This window comes from Pituophis catenifer, unplaced genomic scaffold, assembly GCF_029215685.1.
Source record: "Pituophis catenifer annectens isolate HBS135680 unplaced genomic scaffold, rPitCat1.0.hap2 SCAF_4, whole genome shotgun sequence".
Classification (NCBI taxonomy): Eukaryota; Metazoa; Chordata; class Lepidosauria; order Squamata; family Colubridae; genus Pituophis; species Pituophis catenifer.
In genome coordinates this window covers 67,113,937-67,140,656 of record NW_027256884.1, presented here as the reverse complement: position 1 = coordinate 67,140,656, position 26,720 = coordinate 67,113,937, and the positions used below count along the sequence as shown (strand labels likewise).

At 44.5% G+C, this 26,720-nt stretch overlaps 1 protein-coding gene across 1 annotated transcript in view; it reads right to left on the bottom strand.

Moving 5' to 3' along the window:
* The window catches only part of TSPAN7 (tetraspanin 7), a 343,808-nt gene that overhangs the window by 53,430 nt on the left and 263,658 nt on the right, over positions 1–26,720 (bottom strand). Inside the window, exons 2-3 of the mRNA XM_070943431.1 lie at positions 13,116–13,304; positions 8,049–8,123 (exon numbers count right to left, since the gene is read on the bottom strand). Coding sequence (XP_070799532.1) covers positions 8,049–8,123; positions 13,116–13,304 — 264 coding nt within the window. The remainder of the gene's footprint in view (positions 1–8,048; positions 8,124–13,115; positions 13,305–26,720) is intronic.

Genomic DNA, 26,720 nt, shown 5'->3' with positions numbered 1-26,720 from the left:
GTATTGTACGTTAACTCCATTTAAAAATAAAGATGGCGCCTTAGGGCATGAAAATGAAACTTATAAGTGAAAGTTCTTGTTAACATCAGTAACATTGTTAAAGCTATTGGGTAATTCAAGAAAAAAGATTTAAAGAGGAAGTGGAATGGAAAAGACTGTGGTATTGATTTTAACTAATTTTATATCCCTAATTTGCCCGGAAATAATTGGAGTTAATGACCTGATAGCCGAATTAATACAAACATAAAGAGACAATTGAAAAATGGCTGAAATTAAAGATGGATTATATGAGTCAGCAAACTTACAAGTAGTGACTGTGAAGGACTTAAAAGACTTTTTAAAATCTTTTACTGCTGAGATAAGACAGATAATTAAAAGAACTATTCAAGATTTTAAATTGGGGAATAATAATGACTTGCTGGCTGGAAAAGAGGAAGAAAATCAGGACAATGTGCCTTTGGAGGATAAAAGAGACATTGTTGGGAAAATAGAGGTTATTATATCAAAAACACAGGTTCTGGAAGAGGCTTCCATTCAATTAACTGAGAAACAGCAAGAAGACTCTTTACTGCAGGTTGATAAATATTTTGACAAGTTTTGGCTCTACAGACAGAATCAATATATAAGGAACGAACTGATGGATTACAAATGCAGGAAGAGTCAAAATGGGGTCTTTAAATTAAAGGAAACAACCCCAAGAAGAGAACGAATTCTTAAGACATACCAACTACAATTTCAAACCCAAAAATTTTTGAAAATAAAAGCAGGGGGAGGAGCAATGCTGAAGAAGAAAGTATTATTGAAGAAGGACTGGAAAAAATATAGAAAGAAAGACTGGTCATATTTTGGAGATTGTCTCATGATGTTAAAAGATTTAATTAAAGTTGGAGCAGTGGGAGGAGTAATGCTGAAGAAGAAAGTATTATTGAAGAAGGACTGGAAAAAATATAGAAAGAAAGAAAGACTGGTCATATTTTGGAGATTGTCTCATGATGTTAAAAGATTTAATTAAAGTTGGATAACTTTTGAATTTTATGGTAGTTTTAAAGTATTGAAGTTTAAAGGTAAAAAATATAGAAAGAAAGAAAGACTGGTCATATTTTGGAGATTGTTTCATGATGTTTAAAAGATTTAATTAAAGTTGGATAACTTCTGAATTTTATGGTAGTTTTAAAGTATTGAAGTTTAAAGGAGGATAACTTAAAATTTAATGGATAACTTTTTGAAAGTTTTGAAACATATTTTGGAGAATGTTCTGCTAATGTATTAAAAGATTTTAAAATGTTTAAAATAAGATTATATTTTTTGTTTTGTTTTTTACAAAAGTGAAATGTGATAAGAGAATTTATAAAAGGAAGATTGAAGTATAATTTTTAAAAGGGGAGTTAACAAGTGTGAGAGAGTTTTGAATTCTGTAATAGTTAGCATATTTTAGCTTATGTTTGTTAAATGCTATATCCTGTTTTTGCTCTGGGAAGTTGGGAGAGGAATTGGGGAGGGGGGTTGGGTGGGGATAAAATGATGTATGATAATTGATTGTGTAATGTTTGGTTGTTTGAATATAAAAATAAAAAACTTTTGTTTCCGAAAAAAAAAAAAAGAATGAGGCTGTCATGTTTTTTTTAAAAAAAACAGCAAGTCTGCCCTCCTCTTCCTTGACCTCTTCACTGTAATGGCATCAAAAAGAATATTCCTGTCCTGATTGACAATATAGAGAGGCCCCTTAGGAAAATCAGAATTCTTATGTAATAACCCTAACCATTTTTCCCTAATAAATGTTACAGAGTTCTAAGATACTTATTCTTTGTATTAATCATTTCCAGTCCTGCAAGGGCCAAGAAGTCAGGAATGGAGAGGAGAGGACTGTGTTAGAAATTAAAATGTATAAATATTAAAATATTTATTTATTTGACTTCAAGGATCTCCTGGAAGACCATACTTTGAGAACTGTTGATCCAAGTTTCTTAGAGAAACTGAGAAGTTTTCTGGAAAAAACTGATTATTAGTCTGTATATTTGTGCCAAGAACAGAATCTTACTTCCTGAATGTTCTATGAGTTTCTGTGTTAACCTAGGAAAAGACTTGGCTATTTTAAAGAACTGCAGATGTCATGCTCCAACATATTTCAAAATATCTTTTCTGGATATTCAGTCCTTCAAATCAGAAAATGCCAGTGATTGGTTCTTTAACTGCTTCTAAAAACCAAACATTTCAGGAACGAAACCAAATTGTTGGGTCTTTTTAGAAGCATAAACCATATTCTATATTAATTTTTAACTGTTATTTTCTAATTAGAAATGCTAATGTGTTTCTGAACAGAAGTTGTGAGGGATCTCAAGAATAACAATAGTTCATTGAGGGTGCTTCCAAGAAAAGGTCAGCACGCAAGGATGCAATCAAATTAAGTCTTTATTTAGAAGTAAAAGTAGAGTAAAATAAGTTCACAGGCATGGAGGCATCCATGCCTGGATTGAGCCCATGGGTCAGTCCCATAGGAGAGTAGAACAAGAGCAGGGAAAAAGGGAAAAAGGGAAAAGGAAAAGGAAAAGGAAAAAGCAGGGAGCAGCCCCTGTGCAGGGATTCTTATAGGGGCCTCTGGCCCCTCCCTTACCCATGTGTGTGAGGGGGCTGAAGGGCCATTAACTCTCCCCAATGGGGCTGCAGGGGCTGGAGCCCCTTGACCCACCAGTGGGATCAAAGGTGCCTCTTTGCTCCCATCTGGTGGCCTTTGAAGAGGCTGCCATGGCTGGCACAAAACACCTAACAATTCCCCTTCTTGCCAGCCAATGACAGGTGACTGTGAATATGTCTGAGAAAGTCTTTGGGGTGACCACGACACTGTTGACAGATGCGGCATGTCCAGTGTTGATTCTCTTTGGTGGGACCCCCTTGTTGGACTGCTTTGACCTTCTGACCTCCTGCCACTCATCACCCTTTTCCTCTGCGGGTTCTTCGCCGACTGGCTGTTCACGACCGGGATGTGGAGGCCCTCGGTCCCAGGCGTTGGGCATCATGGGCCTCTGGAGCGTCGCTGGAGGCGAAGAGTCAGGTGAAGATGGCGTGTCTTCCCCCTCAGGACTGGACAGCTCATCCTCCTCATCTGGACCAGGTAGGCTGACCTCTTCATCCTGTTCCTCGCTCTCGTCGGTGGCAGGGTCTGTGGTTGTCTCAGGTGGTGTCATGGTTGGTGCAGCTTTGCTGGGCTGGTTAATGTATGGACCCAGATCATTTGAGTGGATCTGGGTCCAATTGGAGTCCTCTTCGAAGGAGGCAGATTGGGAGGTCACAGTCCTGCCCCCTTCTCCCAGGAATCAGTAGGCCTTGGAGCCAGGGGCATAGCCCAAGAACCTCAGTCTCTGGGAGATGGATCTCCCCTTCTTCCACAGCTGCTTGGGGATGTGCACCCAAGCGTAGGAGCCAAACACACGCAAGTGTCCCAAACTTGGCTTCCTACCATGGACCAGAAAATATGGGGTCTGGTTCACAATGCTGCTCCAGGTGCAGTTCAGGGTGTAGTTGGCGTAGTGTACCGCCTCCTCCCAGTACGATTCTGCAACCCCGGCATTCTCAATCAGGCTGCGCACTATAGTCTGCAGAATGCCATTTTGTTTTTCTGCAACGCTGTTCTACGCAGGAGAAAAAGGTGCTGTACAAAAATGGTGTACGCCCTTGTGCCTTATCCAGTCCTGGAATTTTCGGGACATGAACTCGGCCCCACGGTCGCTCTGCAGCTGCGCGATCTTTGTCTCATACTGAGTTTCCACGTAGTTGTACAATGATTTTATGGCATCAAAGGCTTCAGATTTTTCTGTGAGGGTATACACATGGCCATACCTCAAGAAATCATCAACTGCAGTGAGGAAATACTGCCTCTTTCCTAGGGACGGTGTAAATGGCCCAACCAAATCAACATGTATTAATTGATATGGGTATTGAGTTTTACGCAGTGACACCTTAGGTATTGGGGTGGCCTTCCTTTTTGCCCTCTTACAGATGGCACAGTCCAGAAACACCTCACAATCCTGGAGATGAATCTCCTCAGTGAATTCCCCCATCTTTTTAACCACTGGGAAGCTCGCATGGCCTAACCTCCGATGTAAGAGGTGAGCACATTTAGTATGGAGCAGCTTTCCCACTGACACCCCCTTGGCTCTGGTTGACTTGGGCGGTGCTGGCACCTTAGGCCCTTTTTTGGCTTATCTGCCTTAGGTGCCTGCTGAGGCACAGGTTTCTTGCCCGCATTGGCCTTGGAAGGCCGTGGGGCTGGTTGAGGTGGCGTGGGCACAACTGCCTCAGTCTTGTACATCTTTGACAGCCTGGGAGCTGACTGTGGAGCCTTTCTCTCTCTCTGCACGCAGGCCCCTTCTGGGGTGGCACCCTGTAAGCTGTCTCCTGTGGCTGGGTACTTGGGGTAGAAATATGGCAAACCATTTATAATGGTAACATTCCCAATGACCCTTTTGTCTCGAGTGACATGACCTCCCCCTTTGCGAAACAATACCTCCACCCTGCAATCATCACATAGCTTGGTTATGCTTAACAGGTTATTGGCTATAGAGGGAGCATGTAATACACCTTCGACATTGCCCAGCCCTGGTACAGAGACAGTGCTCTCCCCAACAACCAAAGCATTGTTACCATTTGCAACCTTAACGGAGGAGTTAATTCTCCTTAACCTCTTAAAGCCTTGCCTCAAGTTAGCAATGTGAGATGAAGCCCCAGAGTCCAGTAACCAGAGGCCAGTAGGGCCATCAGCCTTTGTGGCGGGGGTGAGGTAACTAGTATACACAAAATTGCCCTTAGCACCACCTTTGCCCCCACTAGGTCCCCTTTTCTGCCCCCTGCCCCTTCCTTGATTGGAATCACGCTTAGGTCCTTGCTGGTAATAGGGGCAGTCCTTCTTCAGATGCTCCTCAGAGCCACAGATGAAACACTTGGATAGAGCGTTTACCTGCTCTGAACTCTGGTGCCTTCTGTTGATGTGATGAGTTGTGGCCCTGGTGTACTCTCCCACATCTCTACGCCTCCTGTCTTCCTCATTGAGCCTCCCTATGAGGCTTCCTTTCTGGTTTCCTCTAGTGAGACAATAACATTGCCCCAACTTTTGTCCAGGGATGCCAGAATGACAGCGATCATGTTGTCCTCAGTCACGGGGTAGTCCCTGAGCACCAGCTCAGCCCTGACTGCCTTCAACTTTTCCAGGTGCTCAGCCATGCTATCCCCAAATTTTAGCTTGGTGTTATAGAACTCCGTTGTGAGTCTTGTGGTGGAGCCAAAGCTATCACTATTAAATAAGCTATATAACAACCCCCAAATTTCACCAGCTGTGAGCCCATCTGGAATGCTAGGGTACAATTTAGCATCCAGTGAGCTCAGTAGAGTGGTATAGGCTCTCCTGTGGTACTACTCTTCTTGAGGTCCCCAAGGGAAAGGTGGGGGGTCTAAAACTATTTCTAGGGTCCCCTCTTTTAAGAGACATACCTGTATCTCTTTATTCCATATGTTAAAATTTTCCCCTCCCAGATGTAGTTTCTGAAAGTTATTTGGGAGAACAGACATATCTGGGGCAGAAAATGCTGATGTATTTTGCTGTCCTTGGTATCTCTTCTTAGGTTCCATTGAAGTAAATGGGAGAGGGATCCCTCTGCTGGCCGGTATAGGTATTTTTCTCTGATTATTTTTCTCCTTTTCAGATGGAGCCAACTGAGCATGCTCAGAACTCATTCCAGCCCAGGAGCCAACGGGAGCAGACCTCTCCCACTGTGCTTCAGAGCCAGGCCTGGGCCCAGGCCTGTGGAGCTCTGAAGAGTCTTCTGGAAGCCCCCCTGGTACTGGAACACTTACCAGGGGGCAAAGGCTGCAGGATGGGGCTGGAAAAGCCCAAAAATGCTGAAAATCGCCTGGAGGGGCCCACCGCTGGTCCTGAAGACTCCGGAGGAGACAGCCATCTTGGGAGGTGGGAGGCTCAGCTGGAGGCCCCCTGAAGTCATCCAGGTGAGTCCTCCGTTGCCTCGGTGGGGGTGCTAGGAAGGCTGGAGCCCCCAGGGGTTCTTCTAGGGCTCTCTGGAGGCCTGGGTCCTGGCTGGGGGGCTCCGGACTGGATGCCCCCCCTCGCTGGTCCCCTGGGGGTGTTGAGGGAGGCTGGCTGCCCCCGAGGTTGAGGCCGCGGTCATCGTGGCCTCCAGGGCTGTGACCAGGACTTGGATTGCAGCCCTGATGCCCACTGCAGCAGGAGCGGCCGGGCAGACTTCGAGGCTTGCCTGTGGGGGGGCCTGAGCAGTTTGCATGCTGCTTTGGCTGGCTGCCATCGGTTGCTGGGCCTCGTGGCCTAGCTGAGGCCTACCAAGCCTCATTGGAGTAGGTGGCCTGGGGGCCGCCATGTTGCTTCCGGTTGGCCCGGAAGCTGTAGGTTGCGATTTGGTGGGAACTTTCCCACCAAAAGCTCCGGGGCCCTGGGGTCCCCCAGGGTGGCTGGCACCATGTTGGGGAGCCTCCTGGGTGCTGGGGAAGGACTTACCCGGTGTCCAGAGGCCCCCTGCGCTGGTGTCCCACATGGCTGGGCTCCTGGCATCCCTCGGGTTGCTAGGAGCATTCGTACCAGCTCTCTGCATTCCTCGCCAGTGAGCTGGTCTATGCTGGGGGTGGCCTGGTCCTTGGCCTCCTCCCCGATGTCCTGGCAGTCCTGGGTGGACTGCTGGCCTTCCATGCTTTCCTCTGTGGCTTGCAGCTGCAAGGAAGCATGCAAAAGGGTCCCTTGCGTTCCGCTGGGTCCTCTGGGGGCATAGAGATCATCTGTACCCTCCTCTGGATCGAAGCTCGCTTCAGGGACCGGATGCAGGGCTGCCAACCTTGCTTGGAGACTCATAACCGGGAAAGTCCTATCATCCATCTCTTGGGAGTTCTTGCTGGAATCTCCTGGCATCTTGCTTCTGCTGGCTTGGACGCGTTGCCTCAAACCATCCTCTGCTACCACTTTGTGAGGGATCTCATGAAGAATGATGGTTCGTTGAGGGCACTTCCAAGAAAAGGTCAGCATGCAAGGATGCAATCAAATTAAGTCTTTATTTAGAAGTAAAAGTAGAGTAAAATAAGTTCACAGGCATGGAGGCATCCATGCCTGGATTGAGCCCATGGGTCAGTCCCATAGGAGAGTAGAACAAGAGCAGGGAAAAAGGGAAAAGGAAAAAGCAGGGAGCAGCCCCTGTGCAGGGGTTCTTATAGGGGCCCCTGCCCTCTCCCTTACCCATGTGTGTGAGGGGGCTGGAAGGCCATTAAGTCTCCCCAATGGGGCTGCAGGGGCTGGAGCCCCTTGACCCACCAGTGGGATCAAAGGTGCCTCTTTGCTCCCATCTGGTGGCCTTTGAAGAGACTGCCATGGCTGGCACAAAACACCTAACAGAAGTCCCAGGTCCTATGTCCACTAAAACAATGTCAAGAGTTTCTTAATTTGATAGAACATTTTAAAGAAAGAAAGAAAATAGAAAGAAAACCAAAATAGGTTTTCAGGACCAACACTAGCTTTTTGGACTCCCCCCTTTATTATAATCAGAACATTTTGTCAGATAGTCTTCATTCAGCTTATGAAAAATATGCCACAATATATATAGAATGATGCAAGACACATCTTTCTTGGACTAAAATTGTTTTCTAATTTCATCAGTCTAAATCAATTTTATTCCTATTTCTCGGTATACTGTTATTATAGAACAGTTATGTTATTTTAGAGATTATTATAGTGCAGGAAAGAAATACAATTTTCAAACCAGCAACAAAACTATTTCAGTTAGGTCTTGCATCTTAAAAATCCTCTCTGAGTTACATAAATACCTGTTCAGCGGAAGTAGCATAAGAAAAACTGTACAATGAACAAAGAAATAAATTTAACCAAGGCCTGTATAGAATAGCAAAAACCTGTACATCCTTCTACCAATTGAAGAAACACCCAGAATGTACAGAGTTGCTGGATTTATTTAAATTATAACACCCAGTATCCTAAGAAGCTTCAGCCTTTGTTGCCATCAACCTACTAACAAGGAAGTTAGACTCACCTCATGACGAAATACAAATCCTGAAATGCCAGCCACTAGCTCAGCCAGGAAGACCAGAGATAGAAACATAGCATACTAAAAAAGAAGAAAGAAAGAGAGAAAGAAGAAACATCCACAGGTATAGAACAGATTACTCACACTGAACAGCGTTTCCATTTCATAAATGTTTTATTGCTGGGACAAAAACCAGCAACTCTAATATGCTGTTCTTATTTCCCCTTTGAAACCTTAGGTGTACACAATCAGCACCATATGAAAAAGTAGCAAACCAGGATCCCTCAGGGTACGAGGCTACCATTTTTTCTTAAGTTTACTCATTCAGTTGCAAGAAACTAAAAACAGATATAAGAATCCTAGAAAAAAAAAGGGAGGAATCCGTCCTCCGAGTCTTTTTTAAAGAACTGCAACAAGGATATACCTGGTAAAAGAAAGATATTCATGTGATGGGATGTGCCTCCTACTCAACAGGAGTATATATACCTATACCTATATACCATTATATACCTATTGCTGAGAAAAGCAGCATGTGAATGAAGAAGGTGCATGGCTGCTTCCCTGGGGTTGCCTTTTTCACAAAAGAAAGGAAAAGGGCTGGTGAAAGGGTACTTTCTTTCTTGAGGAAATGAACAGCTCAGTAATGTTGATGCTGGTTTATTTATTCTTTTTTTCCTGCTGGGCTAACCAAACATAAAAATACTGGAAATGGAATGGAATGGCAGCATGTTGAACTGCTTAGTCAAGAGGAGAAAGTAGTTCTAAAAAAATTGGGCTAGTCTAGAGGCAACTAAGAAGCTATTGATAACTAAACTCAGTCCCCTTATGGCTATCCAAGTCCCTTTCAAAGTCATGGGACTCCTTGTATGTATCTAAAAAGCACTCCAATAGTGTAGTCATATAAGTTGTTAATTTCAAATTTCACAAGAAGATTATGAGATCATAGCTTGGATACAGTCAAGTCAAGGAATTAAAGCAAGTCTTCCTCTTATTCTGTATTCATTCTGGTCATATGAGTAGATGCTTAAATGTGAAATGTTAATGTATACTAATAAATAAAAATACTATACAAGAATACAAAATCTGTGACATTCCAGAATGTGCTGGACTCTTGTTTTCTAACCTATGGCCATTGGGTTGGGGACAAATTTTTCTGATTTTGATGTATTGGATTTGGCTCAACATTCATTCCTTATGAGACACTGCAGAATTTAAAAGCAGGTCCCCTCACTTTCTATAAAAAGGCAAGGGCAACGAAAAACTGCCACTTGCCTAATATTAACAGTATTGCTATCTGGGTATTTTAGTACTCTGTTATTTCTGAAGTCTTTATTGTTCTATGCTATATTTCTAACTGATATTTCATTCTTATGTAGAAAGTTTCTTCCAAACTTCTAAATTTAGAGAGGTTGGGGAGAGATGTACAATGGGACATACAAGAGTCTCATCAACTCTTGGAGGTCAATATTGACCACCTTGGTGAGGAGCCTGATCTAGGAGGAGGATGCAGTATTACAGGAATCATGATTTATATGGGGTTTTCGATTGCACAGAAAAACTATCTGGCTTGAACAATTGGGCAAAAAATAAATCCTCAATTAAGTACTTTTATTCAAAAGCACTTAAAAATTAGAGGTATATATTTTAGATGGTTAAAACCATAGTTTCATTACAAAGCAGTGGTATCTGCCTTCCATGTGGCTGCAGTCTCCAGAGTCCCATAGAGGCAACTCGAGCAGGGATTTCTGCAGTGTTTTCTCCAGCAGCAGCTGCCAGCTGGCTCTGATTCTCAGCTCATTCAAGGTGGCTAGTTGAGAGTTGCTGCCAGAGAAAACTCTGCCAACATGCGCTTATTGATCTCTGTTGACTTCAGGATTGCAGACAAAGCATTTATTATCAAGGTAAGCTGCTGTCTCAATGACAAGGATTTTGATATGCCTATAGTACTCTTCCACTCCTCTCCTCCCACCAAGATTCATATTAATTACCTTTTCCCATAACTGTTTTATTTATTTATTTATTTTATTTTATTTCAAATTTATATACCGCACCTTCTCCCGAGGGATTCAGGGCGGTATACAGCCAGATAAAAACATACAAAACAAACATTAAAAACACTTAAAAGGATATATATTAATTTGGCCCCAATTTAAGATAACAAACCAATTAAAAAATATTTAAAAATATGTTAAAAAATATGTTAAGCCAGCCCGGCTTGCTGAAAAAAGAGTTTTAAGGGCACGGCAGAAGGCACCGAGGTCTTGGATTCTCCTTATCTCTGGGGGCAGCTGATTCCAGAGGGTAGGTGCCCCCACAGAGAAGGCCCTCCCCCTAGGGGTCACCAGCCTACATTGTTTGGCTGATGGCACCCCAAGGAGGCCCTCTCTGTGGGAGCGCACAGGTCGGTGGGAGGTCATCGGTAGCAACAGGCGGTCTTGAAGATAACTAGGTCCTATGCCATGGAGCGCTTTAAAGGTGGTAACCAACACCTTGAAGTGCATCTGGAAAACCACTGGGAGCCAGTGCAGCTCACGCAGGAGCGGTGTTATATGGGAGCACCAGGCGGCTCCCGTGATTACCCACGCGGCCACATTCTGGACCAGTTGGAGCCTCCGGGTGCTCCTCAAGGGGTGCCCCATGTAGAAAGCATTGCAGTAGTCCAGGTGCGAGGTGACGAGGGCATGGGTGACTGTGCACAGGGAATCCCGATCAAGAAAGGGCCGCAACTGGCGATTCAGGCGAACCTGAGAGATGTGATGGAAAACCTATATAAAAATGTATAGAGGGACTATAACTACACATATACCGTGTTTCCCCCAAAATAAGACATGTCCTGAAAATAAGGCCAAGCCTGATTCTTGGGGTAGGCGTAAATATACGCCCTCTCCCCTAAAATAAGCCCTAATGAAGGGGTGGGCATGGGCAGCACAGGAGGCAGCCCTTTCCTTCCCTAGTCACCTTATGGAAGCTCAGCACCTTAATTGCCGCCCGCGGATCAGCTGAGCCAGCAAGGGCCAGGAGCCATCTCTCATTCTGTCTCTCTGCCGAGGCCTCCCAGTGCAATGCTCTGCCACAGCTTCGGAGCAAACCTCCGCCTTCCCTGCGCAGGATTGCAAGGCTGAAGGCTTAGGAGGGAGCATTTTTGGGATGTGTGTCTGTGCAGAGCTCCCCAAGGATAGAACGATCAGCAGGGAAATGGGGGGGGGATTTTCCTGCTGATTGGAGCAAAGTGAAGCTCCAGCCTTGCAATCCTGCGCAGGGAAGGCTGAGCTTTGCTCTGAAGCTGTGGCAGAACATTGCACTGGGAGACCTCCACAGAGAGACAGAATGAGAGGCAGTTCCCGGCCCATGCTGGCTCAGCTGATGGAGGCTCCCTCGTGGGGTGCGATTGAACTTCCAACCCCAACAGACCTGGTGGGTGTGAGCTACCCCAACCCAGAAAGAGGAAGGAGCTGATGGGGGAAGTTCTGGGAGTTGAAAAAATCCACAAGTCTTTAAATGGCCAAGTAGTTGCCCATACTGCTGCTGGCTTCTTCACCCTCTTGGCAGTGCTGTGCTCGGCAGCACTGCGGGACTGCTTCTGCCTGGTGGGCTTGAATCATCCCAGATTGAAAACCTCCAAAAAATGTTCTGACTGCCATCAGCCTGCCAGAGTCCCTTTGGGAGCAGCTGCCTGTGTTGCCTTGCCTGCCACCGCTTTTGGGCTGCTGAGCACCAGCCTGCATGCCTGCATGCCTTCCATTGTTGCTTCTGGGATCGCTTCTTTCCCTCCCCCCCCCATCTCCTTCCTTTCCACTGCTGCTTCTGGGATTGCTTCTTTCCCTTTCCCTCCCCCCCATGTGTTTCCTTTCCACTGCTGCTTCTGGGATCGCTTCTTTCCCTTCTCCCCACCCCCTCCCGGTCTCTTTCCTTTCCACTGCTCCTCCTGGGATTGCTTTTTTCCCTTCTCCCCACCCCACCTCTCTTTCCCTTCCATTGCTGCTTCTGGGGAGCAGACAGCATGACGGAGAGAGTGGGGCCAGCGGTAGCACTTTAAAAAAGTAAGATCTCCCCCAAAATAAGCCCAAGTGCTTATTTTGAAGCCCAAAAGAAAATAAGACCCTGTCTTATTTTCAGGGAAACACGGTAGTACAACTATAATTGGGTTTGGAATTTCCACCACTAAGCAATGCAGTTATTAAGTGAATCACAACCAATTTTATGACATTTTTGCCATGGTCATCAAGTGAATCCAGCTTCCCCCATTGTCTTCCCTTATTGGAAGCCAGCTGGGAAGGTGGCAAATAGCAATCATGTGACTGTGGGATACTGAAACCTTATATATGTATGATGGTTGCCAAATGCCTGAATTTTCATCATGGGAACATGGAACATTGTGATGGTCATAAATGTAAGAATTAGTGGTAAGTCATTTTTGTTTTAGCATTGTTATAACTTCAAATACAATTTATGACAAATTGTCATAAGTTGAGGACTATCTGTGCTTAGTGGCAAAAATGTGTATTTGATTTTTTTTTTCTGTATTGCACACAAATTCCCAAGAATTATTTAGAATTGTTTACTCTGTTTTCTGGAATACTGTAGTTGTTCCATAGAACTCTTTCAACTCAGCAAAATTTGAAACTACTCTGGAAAAGTAACATATACGGACTCACACCTAAGCCAACACAACTCTTTTCTGATTCTGATCTCTTCCTGAGAATAGAAATTAGTGAATGGCAGAAAAGATAAAAGTTAATGGCATAATTGAATTATTTCCCAGATTTTAAAGAGATCAGCATCTTTCTTTTCAAATCAAGCTTTTGTTGGATTATATATTAATAACAAATATGCACATTATCGAAAGACACTGAACTGTTGAACTGTGAATTTCATATTTACTGGTAGGTATAGTTTTTCAAAAAGATTATTATTATTTCTAACCTGGCATGGTATTTGAGGCATTCCAGAAAATGATAAATGACAAAATTATACAAATAAAATGATCAATGGTCTCTTGTTCTTCACAAGTGTATGCCTACATGTGTACCTGAACCTTCAGCTTTCTAGAATGACATTATTTAACCTCCTCACCAGTTTCAGCATCCATGGGCTTCCTCGACATGTTGCAAAGCAGCCAAACAGTCCAAAAACAATGATTGTGGTACCCGTCCCGATGAGAACATATGGAGCATTAGTGGAGTTTTCAGCAATAAGTGAGATATATGTGCCTAAAGTCAACTTCCCCCAGACACCAACAGCAAGAAGGATAACACCAGTTATCTGGAAAATATGAAGCAGGAAAAGAGAGGCTTGGTTAGATTTTATAAGGGTAACATGTGATCTTACTGACAACAGAATTTTTTTTCAAATGTACAGAATAATTGATCAGAAAAAAATACGAAAGTTTTTTTTTTTGAATTTTTTTTTTTTAGTTTTCACATAAAACATAAAAACAACATCTTTTTAGAGCAAAGGTTTGGTCCGGTGTAAAATAAGAATAAATTCCAAATTTCATCAGTTAACATCTTTTTTTAAAAAAAAAAAAAAAAACAAAACAAACAAATCTAAACCCAATTTTTGTCATTCAATCTAACATCTTATTCTAACATTTAACATTCTATTATGTAGTCACCCTAAATCTTGAACTTCAAATCTAAACAGCTCTTTATAATATTCATTTATCATTTTAACAATCAGTATTTCATATATTCTCCTTACTTCAAAGACCCCAATCAAGTCAGTTTCTTTTAAATCACATCTAATAATCAACATATAATATTTTATTCCATTCTTAAAAAACATTTCAAAATCAGTAACTATTCTTCAAAGATATCTCCCCGGCTTCCAAACAGTTTGCTCTATTTCTTTGCTTCTTCCTCCTGCACATCACTTTTCCCAGTTGCTACAGCCTCGAGGCAGCTGCCATGGCTGCCGCTGAGCCGCCGCCGACGCAGAGGGTAATCCTCTGGCCCCGAGGAACCTGCCTGTTTCTCTCGGCCAACCAAGGGGTCACTCTTTTTCCCCCCGTCCCTTCAGGACAGGGTAGGTCCGTAGACCTGCCGGCGGCGGCATAACAGATGGGGTTTTCATGGGGCTCCTAAGAGCCCCGCTATTCCACCGTCTGGATCGCTGTGACGCCAACTGGAAGTCCAATACGAAAGTATTTATTAGGCTAATTAGAAAGAAACAATGCCAGAAAGCTCCAGAACAGTAAATCAGCAGCCTATACAGATAATTTTACTGACAAAAGCATCCAGTATACTTAGGGGATTAGCATGTTAATTGTTTTCCTCAAGCTTTTTCTGTCAAACTACTAAAAAAACTGCATGCATCTGTTTTATTTTGTCTTCATGTTAAGTTCTCATTTGAATCTCAAATATGAAAATGTTCTCAATTAGTCAACTTCATTCCTCAGCCTTTCCAGATTTCCCAGCCAGCCGGTTCCCAAAAGTAAAGCGCTGACTTGGGAAAGACAAATCCAGATTTCCCTATTCACAAGAAAAGATCAATCACTGACTCTTCCTTAGGAAAAATATAAGGTGTAAATTGTGATGTTCTCAATTTGTCTTTATGCTACATATTGTTAAAAAAAATAATATAGCCTGCATTCCATTCATAATAATCCAGCATATGGTGAAATCAAGATGTCCTTTGCTGACATTGAGTGGATACTGTAAAATATATCATTTGCATATGTGGATATTCTTTCGCACATGGGATTGTATCTAGAAACTACAGGTTTCTAGGGGAAAAATATAATTAAATAGAACAGAATTACCACTTCTGGTGGTTGTACTGACAGAACACTAACTTCTGAAAAAGTTGCCCCACAAATCTAGTCTTCTGTTGTTTCTCACTAGCTACAATGGGCATCCAAAAATCATAGCTGAAATACAGGTAGTCTTCATTTAGCAATTGTAGTTGGAATCAATAACTCAGTCATTGTCAAGTGGTCACTGCATGAAAAAGCGACTATGCTTATGTATTACTTCAGTTTTCTTTTGCTTTACAAGCCTGTGAAAATAATAAATGCAAGGAGTTGCAAATGTCTATAGAGATTCTGTCATTCAGGTCATGGTCAGGTCCCAAAGGTGCTTTTTCAAGAGGCAACTGGACTTTCTGGTTTTTCTTTGAAGGTGTTTCTTACTCATCCAAGAGGCTTCTTCAGCTCTGACTGGATGGTGGGGAATGGAAGGATTTATACTCCTTGCAGACAGATTGTCATTTGCATTCTTTTAATGAGTATTAAGGTCACCTGGAGGTTTATCTGTATCATCAGGATCATCTGGGTAGTGCAAATGGGTTTGGAGCCTTTTTGGAACTGTTGAAAGGACTGTGTTGTAGACTGGAGATAGATGATGTTGTATCCCTCCCCCTCTGTTGAGAGAGGGATGTTCAGTTTTGACATATATGGCCTCTTTGACTTCTCTTTCAAACCAGTGATCCTCTCTGTCCAAAATGTGGCCTTTGCTGTCTTCAAAATTTTGAAGCACTGTATTTTAAATGCAGATGGGCTGCTGAATCTAGTCTTAATGGGTTTCTTCTCCTAACCCACTTACACAGATCAATATTTACATTTTGATTCCCACCACCCACTGGAGCACAAAATGGGAGTCATCAGAACCTTCACCGAGCTGAAGGCCTGCCTATCAGCAAAGTTGGGGAAGAAAAAGAACAAAGACACATCAGGAAGCCCTCAGAACATGTGGCTATTCCAAGTGGGCCTTCATCAAATCTCAAAAAAGAAACCACAGGAACTCCTCCATAACAGAAAATGAAGAGAACAATAAATGAAGCAATGTCGTCATTCCATACGTTGCAAAAATATCAGAAATGCTCAGGAGGATCTTCAGCCAACATAACATATATGCACACTTCAAACCCAAGAATACACTAAGGCAGAAGCTTGTCCATCCCAAGGATAAAACACCCAGACACAAACTGATCAACGTGGTATATGCAGTACAATATCATGAGCCATGTGAAGATCTGTACATTGGGGAAACAAAACAACCACTTCATAAACGCATGGCACAACATGTGAGAACAAACCCAGATGGAAATTCTGCAATCTCCCTGCTCCTCAGGGGCAGTCTCCTTCCCGCGCTGGCCAAGCTTTGCAAGTTTCCCTCCTAGTGGGTGTTCTGTTTTTTGGGCAGGTGTTTGCGAATGACACTCTGCAGCTTGGTGCCCCTCTTTTCCACATGTGAAACAGGCTGAGGATTTTGGAGAAAATGTGGTTTGCGGATTGAGGGGCTCTTATTTCCATTGGGGTGGGGATTTCTTCCACACTCACCTTGCTCGGTACTGCTTTCGGCCATATCAATCTCGGCTTCTTTGGCGGTGAGGTACCACTCACGTAGGTGATTTGGTGGGCCTCGGCCCATGCAGGCATTGTATAGATCATCATTAAGCCCATTCTTGAAACAGCTCACCAAAATATCCTCTGGCCATTTCACATGACACGCGACGTCCCGGAATTCTTCAGTATACTCTGCTACAGGCCATTGCCCCTGCTTCACCACTTTAATGTGGTCGCATGCTTTGCGATCTGCAATGGGGTCCTTGAACTGTCATTGCAGGGCTGTCACCCTCCAGGCATCAGGGTTGCCATTCAGGTGTGGGGGGGGAACCCCACTTACCAGCCATACCAGCCGTCATGTCTAGGGTGCTTGCCACTGCTGTTTCTACTCTGCTCACCACTGCTGCCGTTCCCGCCGGAACGTAAACATCTTGGATTGGATTGCTGCCGCTGTGGAAGCTGCCATTACAGCATCTCCAAAGACGTCACCACTGCACAGCTGATAGGTGGACCCAGAAGTGGCTAACTACAGGGCTTGTATTTTCAAAGACTTTTTCTGCTGACTAGATGAGCGTTAGGGGTGGAGCTTTGTAATACATACCTATGATGACAGAACGTAGCCAGCATTGGGGTGGGACTATGGGGTGGAGTCATGGAATTGGTGGGTAACTTTAAAAGGTGGTGGGAAGCACTGCACAGTAGCGCTGACTATAATTCATTCTCCACAGGTGTTTGTTCGATCATGCCGGAGCCGAAGATAAAGATTTCTATTACACCAAAAACATCTGGTTTGGAGTCTTATTTTCCCATGGAATTATGGAACCTGACAGGTAGTCAGCGCTACCCACCTCTTATCTCTACAGATCAGGGGTGGGTTCTAAAATTTTTTACTACCAGTTCTGTGGGTGTGGCTTATTTTGTGGGCGTAGCTTGTGGGGGTAATGTGACTAGGTGGGCGTGGTCAACTTTTTTTTTACTTTTAAAAGCATTTTTTTCTACAACCTTAAGAGGTTGCAGAAAAAAATGCAAGAAAACATCTATAGATACACTTAGAAGACATTTAATCACCCGCCCTTCTTTCTCCCCCCTCTGCGTACTCAGCGCCCTATTACAGCCACTGCCTCTGGGTCCCGACTCCTGGCCGGGCAGCCAGCAAAGCCTCTCCTGCCACTTCCTCCTCCTCCTCCTGCTGCTGCTCCGACAGGGAAGCCCCGCTGAGGGGAAAGCGAGCTACTCTAGCCTGCCCATCAGTTCCTTCTCCTTCCTCCCCTTGGTTTACCCAGCTCCATCAAAGCAACGCCAGAGCTGCCAGCCCGCCTTTTATCTGGTGCCCCGAGTTTGTGCACTGAAAGGAGGCTCACTCAGCCCCTGGTGAGCGTTGAATGGAAACCCCAGCCGGCCTCCCCTCCCAAGCTCCGCAGCTGCAAAGACGGAGGTGCTTGTCTGGGGCCGCCAGCGGCGCCCACTGAAGCTGAGGGGTGTTGAGGCGTGTCGGTGCGTCTTCCTCAGTCCCGACAGAGGGAGCGGGATGGGAAGTCCCTGTGCCTTGTGAGAGCGGAGTGGTCCCTGGTTTTAGGAAGAAGAAAGGCGCTAAGCAGGGTCAGGGTTAGGTGCATCCTCCGCTCCTCCGTGGATACTTTTGTCAGCCAATCAGGCCTCCTTCCTTCCATCCCTCACCCGGGGATCTGCCAGGCCCCATGCCTCCCACGCCGGCTGAGCAAAGCTAAAGATAGCCCCAGGCCTCTGGAGGGAGGGAGGGAGGGAGGGGGGAAGGGAAGCATAACTGCTTCCTGGCTCACACATTTCTTACCACGCCTACTTCCTCACCGAAAGATCTCCATGAGTGAGAAGCTGCACTCTCCTCCGGTCCTCCTGGGGCAGCTCGCCTCTCCGCTGACAGCTTCTCCTTCTCCTGGCTGCTCCAGGAGCAGCCTGCCTGTTACCCAGCAAGAACGGCCTGCCACCACAGCCTGCCCCGCCCTCTCTGCCCCGGCAGTTGCTCCTGGTGCTGCCGGAGAAGTGGCAGCATGAGAACTGCTCTTGCTGGGGGCAAGGGGGGTGGCGGCAGCAGGAGCAGCAGGCCAGGGCTTCCCTTCCCCCTCCCTCCCTCCCTCCCTCCAGAGGCCTGGGGCTATGCCAGAAGTCTGCTCGGGCAGGGAGACAAGAAAGCCCCGGCGGCCCATCCTTGCCACCACCGCCCCCTTGCCCTTGGTGGCAGCGGTTCTCTCACAGGAGCAGCTGGCAGGGGAGAGGGGATGGTGGCAGGCTTCGGCAGCAGACAGTTTGAGCCGGCTAAGAGGCAACATTCCTCCTCCTGCCAGCCTTGAGCTCAGCTCCGGGCAGCGTCCCCCCAGCCATACCTGGCTTCTCCCTGCAGCGTGGATCCCAGGCAGCGCAACTTTGGGGCCTTTCCTCATGGTGGCAGTGATGAGGCAGGCAGGCAGGCAGGCAGAAGGGTGCATGGGAGCGACTGACGGCAGCGCTCCTGGCTGGCAAAGGGTGGAGTTCCAGGGCTGCATGCACGCAATGACGGTGGGCGGGGTAAGCAAGCGGCGACCGGGCCGGGAACCGGTTCAGGGGCGTGGCCAGCCAATCTTATTACCGGTTCTCCGAACTACTAAAATTTTTTACTAGTGGTTCTTGTGAACCGGTGCGAACCGGGAGGAACCCACCTCTTCTACAGATATACAAGTAAGCATGGTAGAGGAGGAGCTAGGAGCAGGAGCTAGAAACAGCAGACTTAGTGGAATCAACAGAGCCAGAAGACCAAACAGTGCAGCATATGGAGCCAGACATGAGACCTAAAGAACGCCCAGGATTGGTTCCTCCACATTTGGACCAAGAGGTTGGGAATGTCAACCAGCTCAAGCTGCAAAGGGCTGAACCTGTGGGGGAATGGTGGTTGGATCCAGTGGCAAAAAGGACTTATGAGCCATCCCTACCCCCCCCCCGCCACTCACTCCTACTAGGGGACATTTCACTCAGTGGCAGGAGAGACATATCTCTGAGGATGAGTGGAATTACTCTACCACACTGGGGAGCCAGACCCTTGACATATTAAGGGAGATGTTTGGTCCAGCTGGGTTCAAAGCCCCAAGTACAGGTGGGGTTTGGAGGAGAGGTTTGGACTCTCGTCAGACACGTGAACCCCACTTACCAGTTGAGGGCTTGTCTAGGTTTCCGGAGGTGGATTTGGGTCCACATTATGATAGTGGAGGGGCTAACAGGCCGGGTGAGCACATTCTGCCCAAGACCACTGATCCACCCCTAAGAGCATATTTTGACCAGTAGGGGTCTCAAGACAGGATGGTGGGACAGGATACTAGGACCCCACTTCACTCATGGCCAGGGGCAGGTCAGGCCCCATAGGCCACTGGGAACCACCAGTTATGAGAGCTTCATTTAATGTTAGTCCAGACAGAATAACCCTCTTTCTGGGGCAGGTAATTGACCATCTCGACAAGTACGCCCATCTCTATACTTCACAATAGGCTATGGTAATGGCGGTCTCTGCTGTTATGGAGGGTGAAGCAGCTGCTTGGGTGGTTGACTTGTATAGCGAACATGCCGGGGAATTAGGAGACATCGGCTTGTTCCTCTCAGCTATGCAAGAACGATTCGAAGATAACACAAGGCTGCAGCAAGTGGAAGGTGATTTGTTGGCAGTAAGGCAAAGAGACAGACCAGTGGGAGCTTACATAAAGGAGTTCTGGAATTTAGCAGGGAAGGTGCGGGGTTGGCCAGACTGATGGTACATCAATTTGAAATGGGCCTCGACCGGGCATTAAGACAAGCATATGTGACACATGGTCTGCCTCCCCACTTGGCGGCATGGGTCCAGGCTGCCACCGAGATCAATACGGAATTCCGAAGAGACGACCGGTCTAGACCTGATTGGACTGCAAGGGGTAGGAGATCACCGAACAGACCTGTTTGAACCATCCAACCAACAAGACCACCAGACCCAACTCCCGCCATACTCCCAACGGATTCGTTGGGAAAGCCTGGTCTCACCCAAGCCCTGACGATTTGTTTTCAATGTGGGAAACCAGGGCATCATGCGTTAGAATGCACAGAGACGGGTCCAACCCGATCACCTGGGACACCAAAACTCAGAGTACTGCCAGAAAGAGTACATGGAAAACTCCTATTAGGGCGGGGCAGCAAGCAAGCAAGTCACCCTCGAATGAAAGCATCATTCCTGATGACGGGGAAGTGACGGCCAGTGGAACTGATGATGATGTGGAAGCGGATCCCATGGTAAACCAGCCCATTAAACCTTTCATCATCTCAGTGGTGGAAGAAGCGAGGTGTCCGTAAAAGTGCAAACCACTTGTAGATTCCGGCTGCATGAGGTGTCTTTAGAGTGCAGCAATGGCAGAAAATATAGGGGTGGGTTACAGAAGTTGGCACATCCCATACACTTTGAGCAGATGGATGGATCTCTGCTAGGAGGGCAGCCAGCGATGTAGGTCACAGATCCACTTACGTTAAAGATAGGGGCTCACCAGAAACGTCTCTGTTTTGTAGTAGTCTCTAAAATAACAGAGGATATAGTACTAGGGTTGGCTTGGTTAGATAAGTGGGGCCCAACAATCTATTGGGGAGGCTGGCGGCATCTGAGGATAGCAGTGGGGCCTAACCTACCCCCACATGAACAACATCTTTTTTTAAAAAAAATTTATATTAAAAAGTTTTTATTTTATAAACACGCATACATACAATATATAATCAATCAATCAGTGTGTCATCCAAATACATCTTTTTTCCTGATATTATCATTTCATTTGTTGTAACATTTTCCTCACATTTATCAACTATTTTATCCCAACCCAACCCTCCCCCCCTCCCCACCCACCCACCCCGACTTCCCAGAGCGAAAACAGGGTATAACATTTAACAAGCAAAAGTTAAAATATACTAACCTACTACAAAGTTTAAAACTCCCTCACATTCTTTAACTCCTCTTTTGCAAATTCATCAACCTTCCTTTTGTAAATTCTCAAAATCAGTTAGATTAAATTCTTTCTTCCTGAATATAAAAGTCTTTTTCTTGGTATGTAATCCAATAACTTTAACAATATTACAAGCATTAACAAACATTGATAAATTTCATTTTCATCCCTCAAACACCTTTCTTTTTCAACATTGCTCCCTAATAAGATTCTAAATTAAACATTTATCTTCTTTATTCCTTCATAAACCAATTATCAATTTCTAACTATTCAGCATTAAGAATTCTAAATTAAATATTTTAAAACTTTAAACATTTTATCATCTATATCTTTTAAAATAATATAATCTTATATTAAACATTTTAAAAAACCTCTTAATATATCAATAAGACCTTCTTAGTTCATTCCTCAAAATATAAATTTCAAAACCTTCAGGAAACTATCCCTTAAATTTTTAATTAGCCATTTCTATATTTTTTCCAGTCCTTCTTCCTCAATCAACATTGCTCCCTAATAAAGTTCCAAATTAGACATTTATCCTCTTTAATCCTTCATAAAATTAAATATTTTAAAACTTTAAACATTTTATCTCATATACCTTCTTAAAATACTATAATCTTATGTTAAACTATCATTTTTATATCCAGAACCAATTGTAATAACACACTTCCCTTATATTATTATCTTAGAATAAACTTTAAAAATACAAATTTAATTAAGCTTCTCAACCTATTGCCAAAATCCTCCCCCAAAAAAGATTAATCTTCAGTTCTTCCCTTCTTTCTGTATTTTTTCCAGTCCTTTTTCTTCGATAATTCTTTCTTCTTCAGCATTGCTCCTCCTCCTGTTTTTATTTTCGAGAATTTTAAAATTTGGATTAGAGGTTGATGTCTCTTTGAAAGTTTTTGTCTTCTTAAAGTTTTTTCATTTAATTTGAAACCCCCATAAATCTCTCAAGTCCTCCTGATTAAACTCTTCCAGATTCCTTTGTTTCCCCCTCTTGGTCTGGAAAGCATCCTTTTTGTCTAAAGTCACATTAAACTGAATTTCTGCCCCATCTTGTTCCAACAGCTCACTACTATCTAACAAGCCTTGAAATGATACTATATTCTCCTTTGTCTCCATGTTTTGAGTCAAAACAGTTTCCTCTTCCTGAGACCTTTCATCAAAAAAACCTTTAAGACTTTCCAGTAAAACAATGGTTTGTGACTCAAAAATTTCATGTATTATAACTCTTATTTGTGTATTTGCTGATGTGTGTAATAATAGTCCTTCAGCACTTTCAAAAGTGCCAGCCATTTTTTTTTTTTCAAAGTCCAATTATTTTTAAATTTGTTCAGCTATCAGGTCAATAAATCCAATAAATTTCCACACAATTTAGAAGTATAGAATAGTTAAGATCAATACCATAGTCTTTTTCATTTCACTAGCACTTTAAATCTTTTTCTTGCCATGTTTACAATGTTGCAGCTTTAACGATCACTTTCACTTGTAACTTTCGTTTTAAACGCCCTTAAGCGCCATCTTTTTCCCTTTTTCTTTTAAACGGAGTTTAAAAACAAGTTTAATACTTGCATTTTTTGTTCTCCTGATTTGCTCTGCCAAATTTGAATTTTCTCATAATCCTTAAAATTGCGCTGCTGGTGTGGTCGCGACCCCTTGTTCTGCTTAAAGCAGAATCGTCCCGGATCCAGAGCACTGAAGGGCTTTCAGGGAGCTCTCACCCTGCAAACCCCAGGCTTAAAAAAAAAGCCTGGGGGTCTAGGGGAGCTCTACCCAGACCCTTCTGCTCTTCTCTCCCCCTTTTTCCCTGGGGGAGAGTTTTGAGCCGCTAGAACAACTGATTTTCGCTGTTCTAGCGGCAAACGGAATCACGAGGCTGGAGCTCCTGAAGGAGCGTCCATTCGGGGAATGCGGAGCCACCGGAAGTCCCACATGAACAACATCTTGAGGGATTAAGCACTACACGAGTTGCTCCCCGGCAGGACCAAATACCAGTCGGTCTTCCTACCGTCTATAGTGACCTAAAACAGGTCTGTAGTGAGCAGGAGTGTGATAGCTTACCACCTCACCGTGATACTAATTGTGCTATCAAAATCATATCAAGGGCTCTGCTACCAAAGCCCAAGATGTACTCAATGACCCCCCAGGAACTGAAGGAAATAAGGGCTTATATAGAAAAGAACCTAAAGCACGGCTTCATACAGCCAGCGAGATCAAGGATAGCCGCCCCGCTTCTGTTCCGGGAAAAGAAGGATGGAGGGCTACTCCTGTGAGTTGATTTCAGGGAAATCAATGCAATATGCATAGAGCATATGTATCCCCTAACATTAATGAAAGATATGCTAGCCCGTCTTGGCGAGGACAGGATGTTTACAAAGTTAGACCTCCGGGAGGTATATTATTGGGTTCGCATTAAGCCCGGTGATGAATGGAAGACAGCGTTCAACTGCCCGTTCAACTGCCTGGATAGTTACCAGTTCAAGATTATGACTGTTCGGCCTACATGGAGCACCCACTGTATTTATGCAGCTTATTAATGAAGTTCTGCATGAACATCTATACAATGGAGTGCTCATGTACCTGGATGACATACTTATTTATACAAAAACACTGGAAGAACACATCACACTAGTCCGCCAAGTCCTTAGTAAACTTAGATGCAAAACTATACATTAAATTATCGAAATGCAAATTTCATAAGTGTCAGTTGGACTATCTGGGATTTTGAATTTCATCACAGGGTGTGGAGATGGACCCCATGAAGGTACAGGCTGTTCTGGACTGGCAAGCCCCAAGGACTCGAAAACAACTACAGAGTTTCTTGGGGTTTGTGAATTTCTATTGCCAGTTCATCCCATCCTTTGCTCGCATAGTTCTCCCCTTAAATGATCTTCTCCGAATGAAACATTTCGTCCAGAAACCACAGCCAGGCAACCCAGTACAGTGGACAGTGACTTGCAAACACGCATTCGAGCACCTAAAGACTTTGTTTGCAAGAGAGCCAATACTACAACATCCGGATCCCAAAAAAACTGTTCGTGATGCAGGCAGATGCCAGTGACATGGCAGTGGCAGCGGTCCTTTTGCAAACAAACGAGGAAGGGCTTTTGCACCCATGTGCATATACCTCCCACAAACTAAACTAGACTGAACGAAAATGAGCCATATGGGAGAAAGAGGCTTTTGCAGTGAGGTGGGCACTACTAGCATGGAGACATTTGTTGGAATGGAGTGGTTTACGATTCGAGGTCTGGATGGATCATAAGAATCTGGAAGCCTTCCAGACCCCATGAAAGCTCTCGCCCAAGCAGGTTAGGTGGGTGTTATATTTCAGACACTTTAATTTTCGCTTGAAATATATCCCCGGGGGGGGGAAGAATTTTCTGGCTGATGCTTTGTCCCGCATGCCACAGTACGCCAGTAACAGAGAGGAGATTATACACACCATAATTCTGGCATCACTGCAAACAGAGAGTACAGCACAGCAACAGGTAGGGACCGTACAAGTAGAAAATTCAATAACAAAGATAGTCCGTGATATCAAGACATCCCTTCTAACAGATGAATGGTTCCAAGCAAATCAAACCATCCTTAGTTGAAGGGATGGGTTAGCATGGAAAGGTTCCAAAATATATGTGCCAAGGGTTCTCCAAATGGAAGTGTTACGACAATGTCATGATGTCCGGCTGGCCGGTCATTTCGGATTTCTCAAGACATTACATTTAATAAATCGCCAAATCTGATGGCCATGTATAAAGAAAGACGTTGAACAATATATATGTAGTTGTGTGACTTCTGCCACAATGAAAAAACAACCGGGTAAACCACCTGGTCTCCTTCAATCTGTGGCATCTCCACTCAAACCATGGGAGAAGATAGTCATGGATTTAATTGTGTGTCTACCAACTAGCAGGGGAAAGTTAGTGATTTGGATGGTTATTGACTTGTTTTCAAAGCAGGCATATTCCATCGCCTGTAAAAGGCTACCATCAGCTAGTAAACTGACTCAGCTATTCATTACACATATATACCGGTTATACGATGTTCCAAAAAGAATTGTGTCTGATAGGGGGGTTCAGTTCACCGCCAGGTTTTGGTGTGAATTTCTGGTCACAATTGGGTCAACCCAAGGACTCAGTTCAGCATATCATACGGCTACCAATGGAGCCATCGAATGAGTAAATGCGATGGTGGAACAATATATCCGGTGCGCCATCTGCTCGATTGGTGGGCTCCAGAGGGGGTCTGTACCCCCCCTGGCATCCTCTGCGGCTGCTGCCTTTTCAGTGCTCCTTGGCTGTCGTTCTGGTTCCTCTTGGATGTTGAGATTTTCCAAAGTTTTCATCATCAATTGGTTATATGCCTCTTCAGATGATCCTCCCTCAACAGCACTTTGATTAGTTCCCCCTGGTCAGCGAGGGCTTCTACCTCCAGTTTCCATCCCGGTTTTCAGTTACCGCAGCTGAGGACGACTCCTCTGGTTCTCTTATCCCAGCTATCTTTCTTCCCAATGCCAATTGACCAGTGGGGTTTTTTGAGATTCTCCAGGGTTGCCTCATCCTCTCTGATGGGGTGTATGAAACAGGCATCCGGCTGGGTGATGGTTAATGTCTCCCTGCAGCTTTTGGCTTCTCCCTGTTCCCTACTTCATTTGGACATGGTTTGTAAGGTCCCCTCAGTAGAGCGAAGATTGCTTCTCTGGGTTGACTGTTTTGCAGACGCTGCTTTCTGTAAGGATTGTCTCTCCCTCTAACGTAAGAAAGTGAAAACTCTTGAAACTCTTCAAAGCAACGTCTGAATACCCTTAGGCAAGACAACTAGGATTAAAGCAGTAGAGACCCCTCCCTTTAGCCAGAATGCAGATTTTAGCCAATACACAAGTGTGAAGATGTTTTCTTTACCAGCTGCCCTGAGAATCGAATAAGCATGCATTCCCATTGCTATCCTCCATTATTCTTTAAAGTGAAACAGCTCTCATGGCCGTCATAAACATTCCCCAAAGGTAAGGAGTTCTCAGGGTGCTTCAGTGCCAGGATATAGGTTGTAAAATATCTGTTGCTAATAAATCAAATCCAAGCCCCCTCTTCTCCCAATTGAATGGAAGTATCACTTTTAGGGATCTGACAGATTCTTAACAGTGTTTTAATCACCCCGCCCTTCAGCAAGACCAGCATTAAATATATTAGCCTGACATTATCTGACTGATGTAATTCATTTTTTTCAAAACTGCAAATGAAAAAGTTTCTATGGTGACTGTCACTATCTTAGTCAATCATTGGCTATGACCTTTGAATTACAGAGTAATGGGATAGATTCTGTCATGTCTCAGAATCTACAAAGCTATATTCTTGTTCTGAAATGATGATAATGGTGATTTTACTTATACAAATTTCATATCTAAAAACTGTGCAAGTCTCTGCTTTAGCTGCATGAATT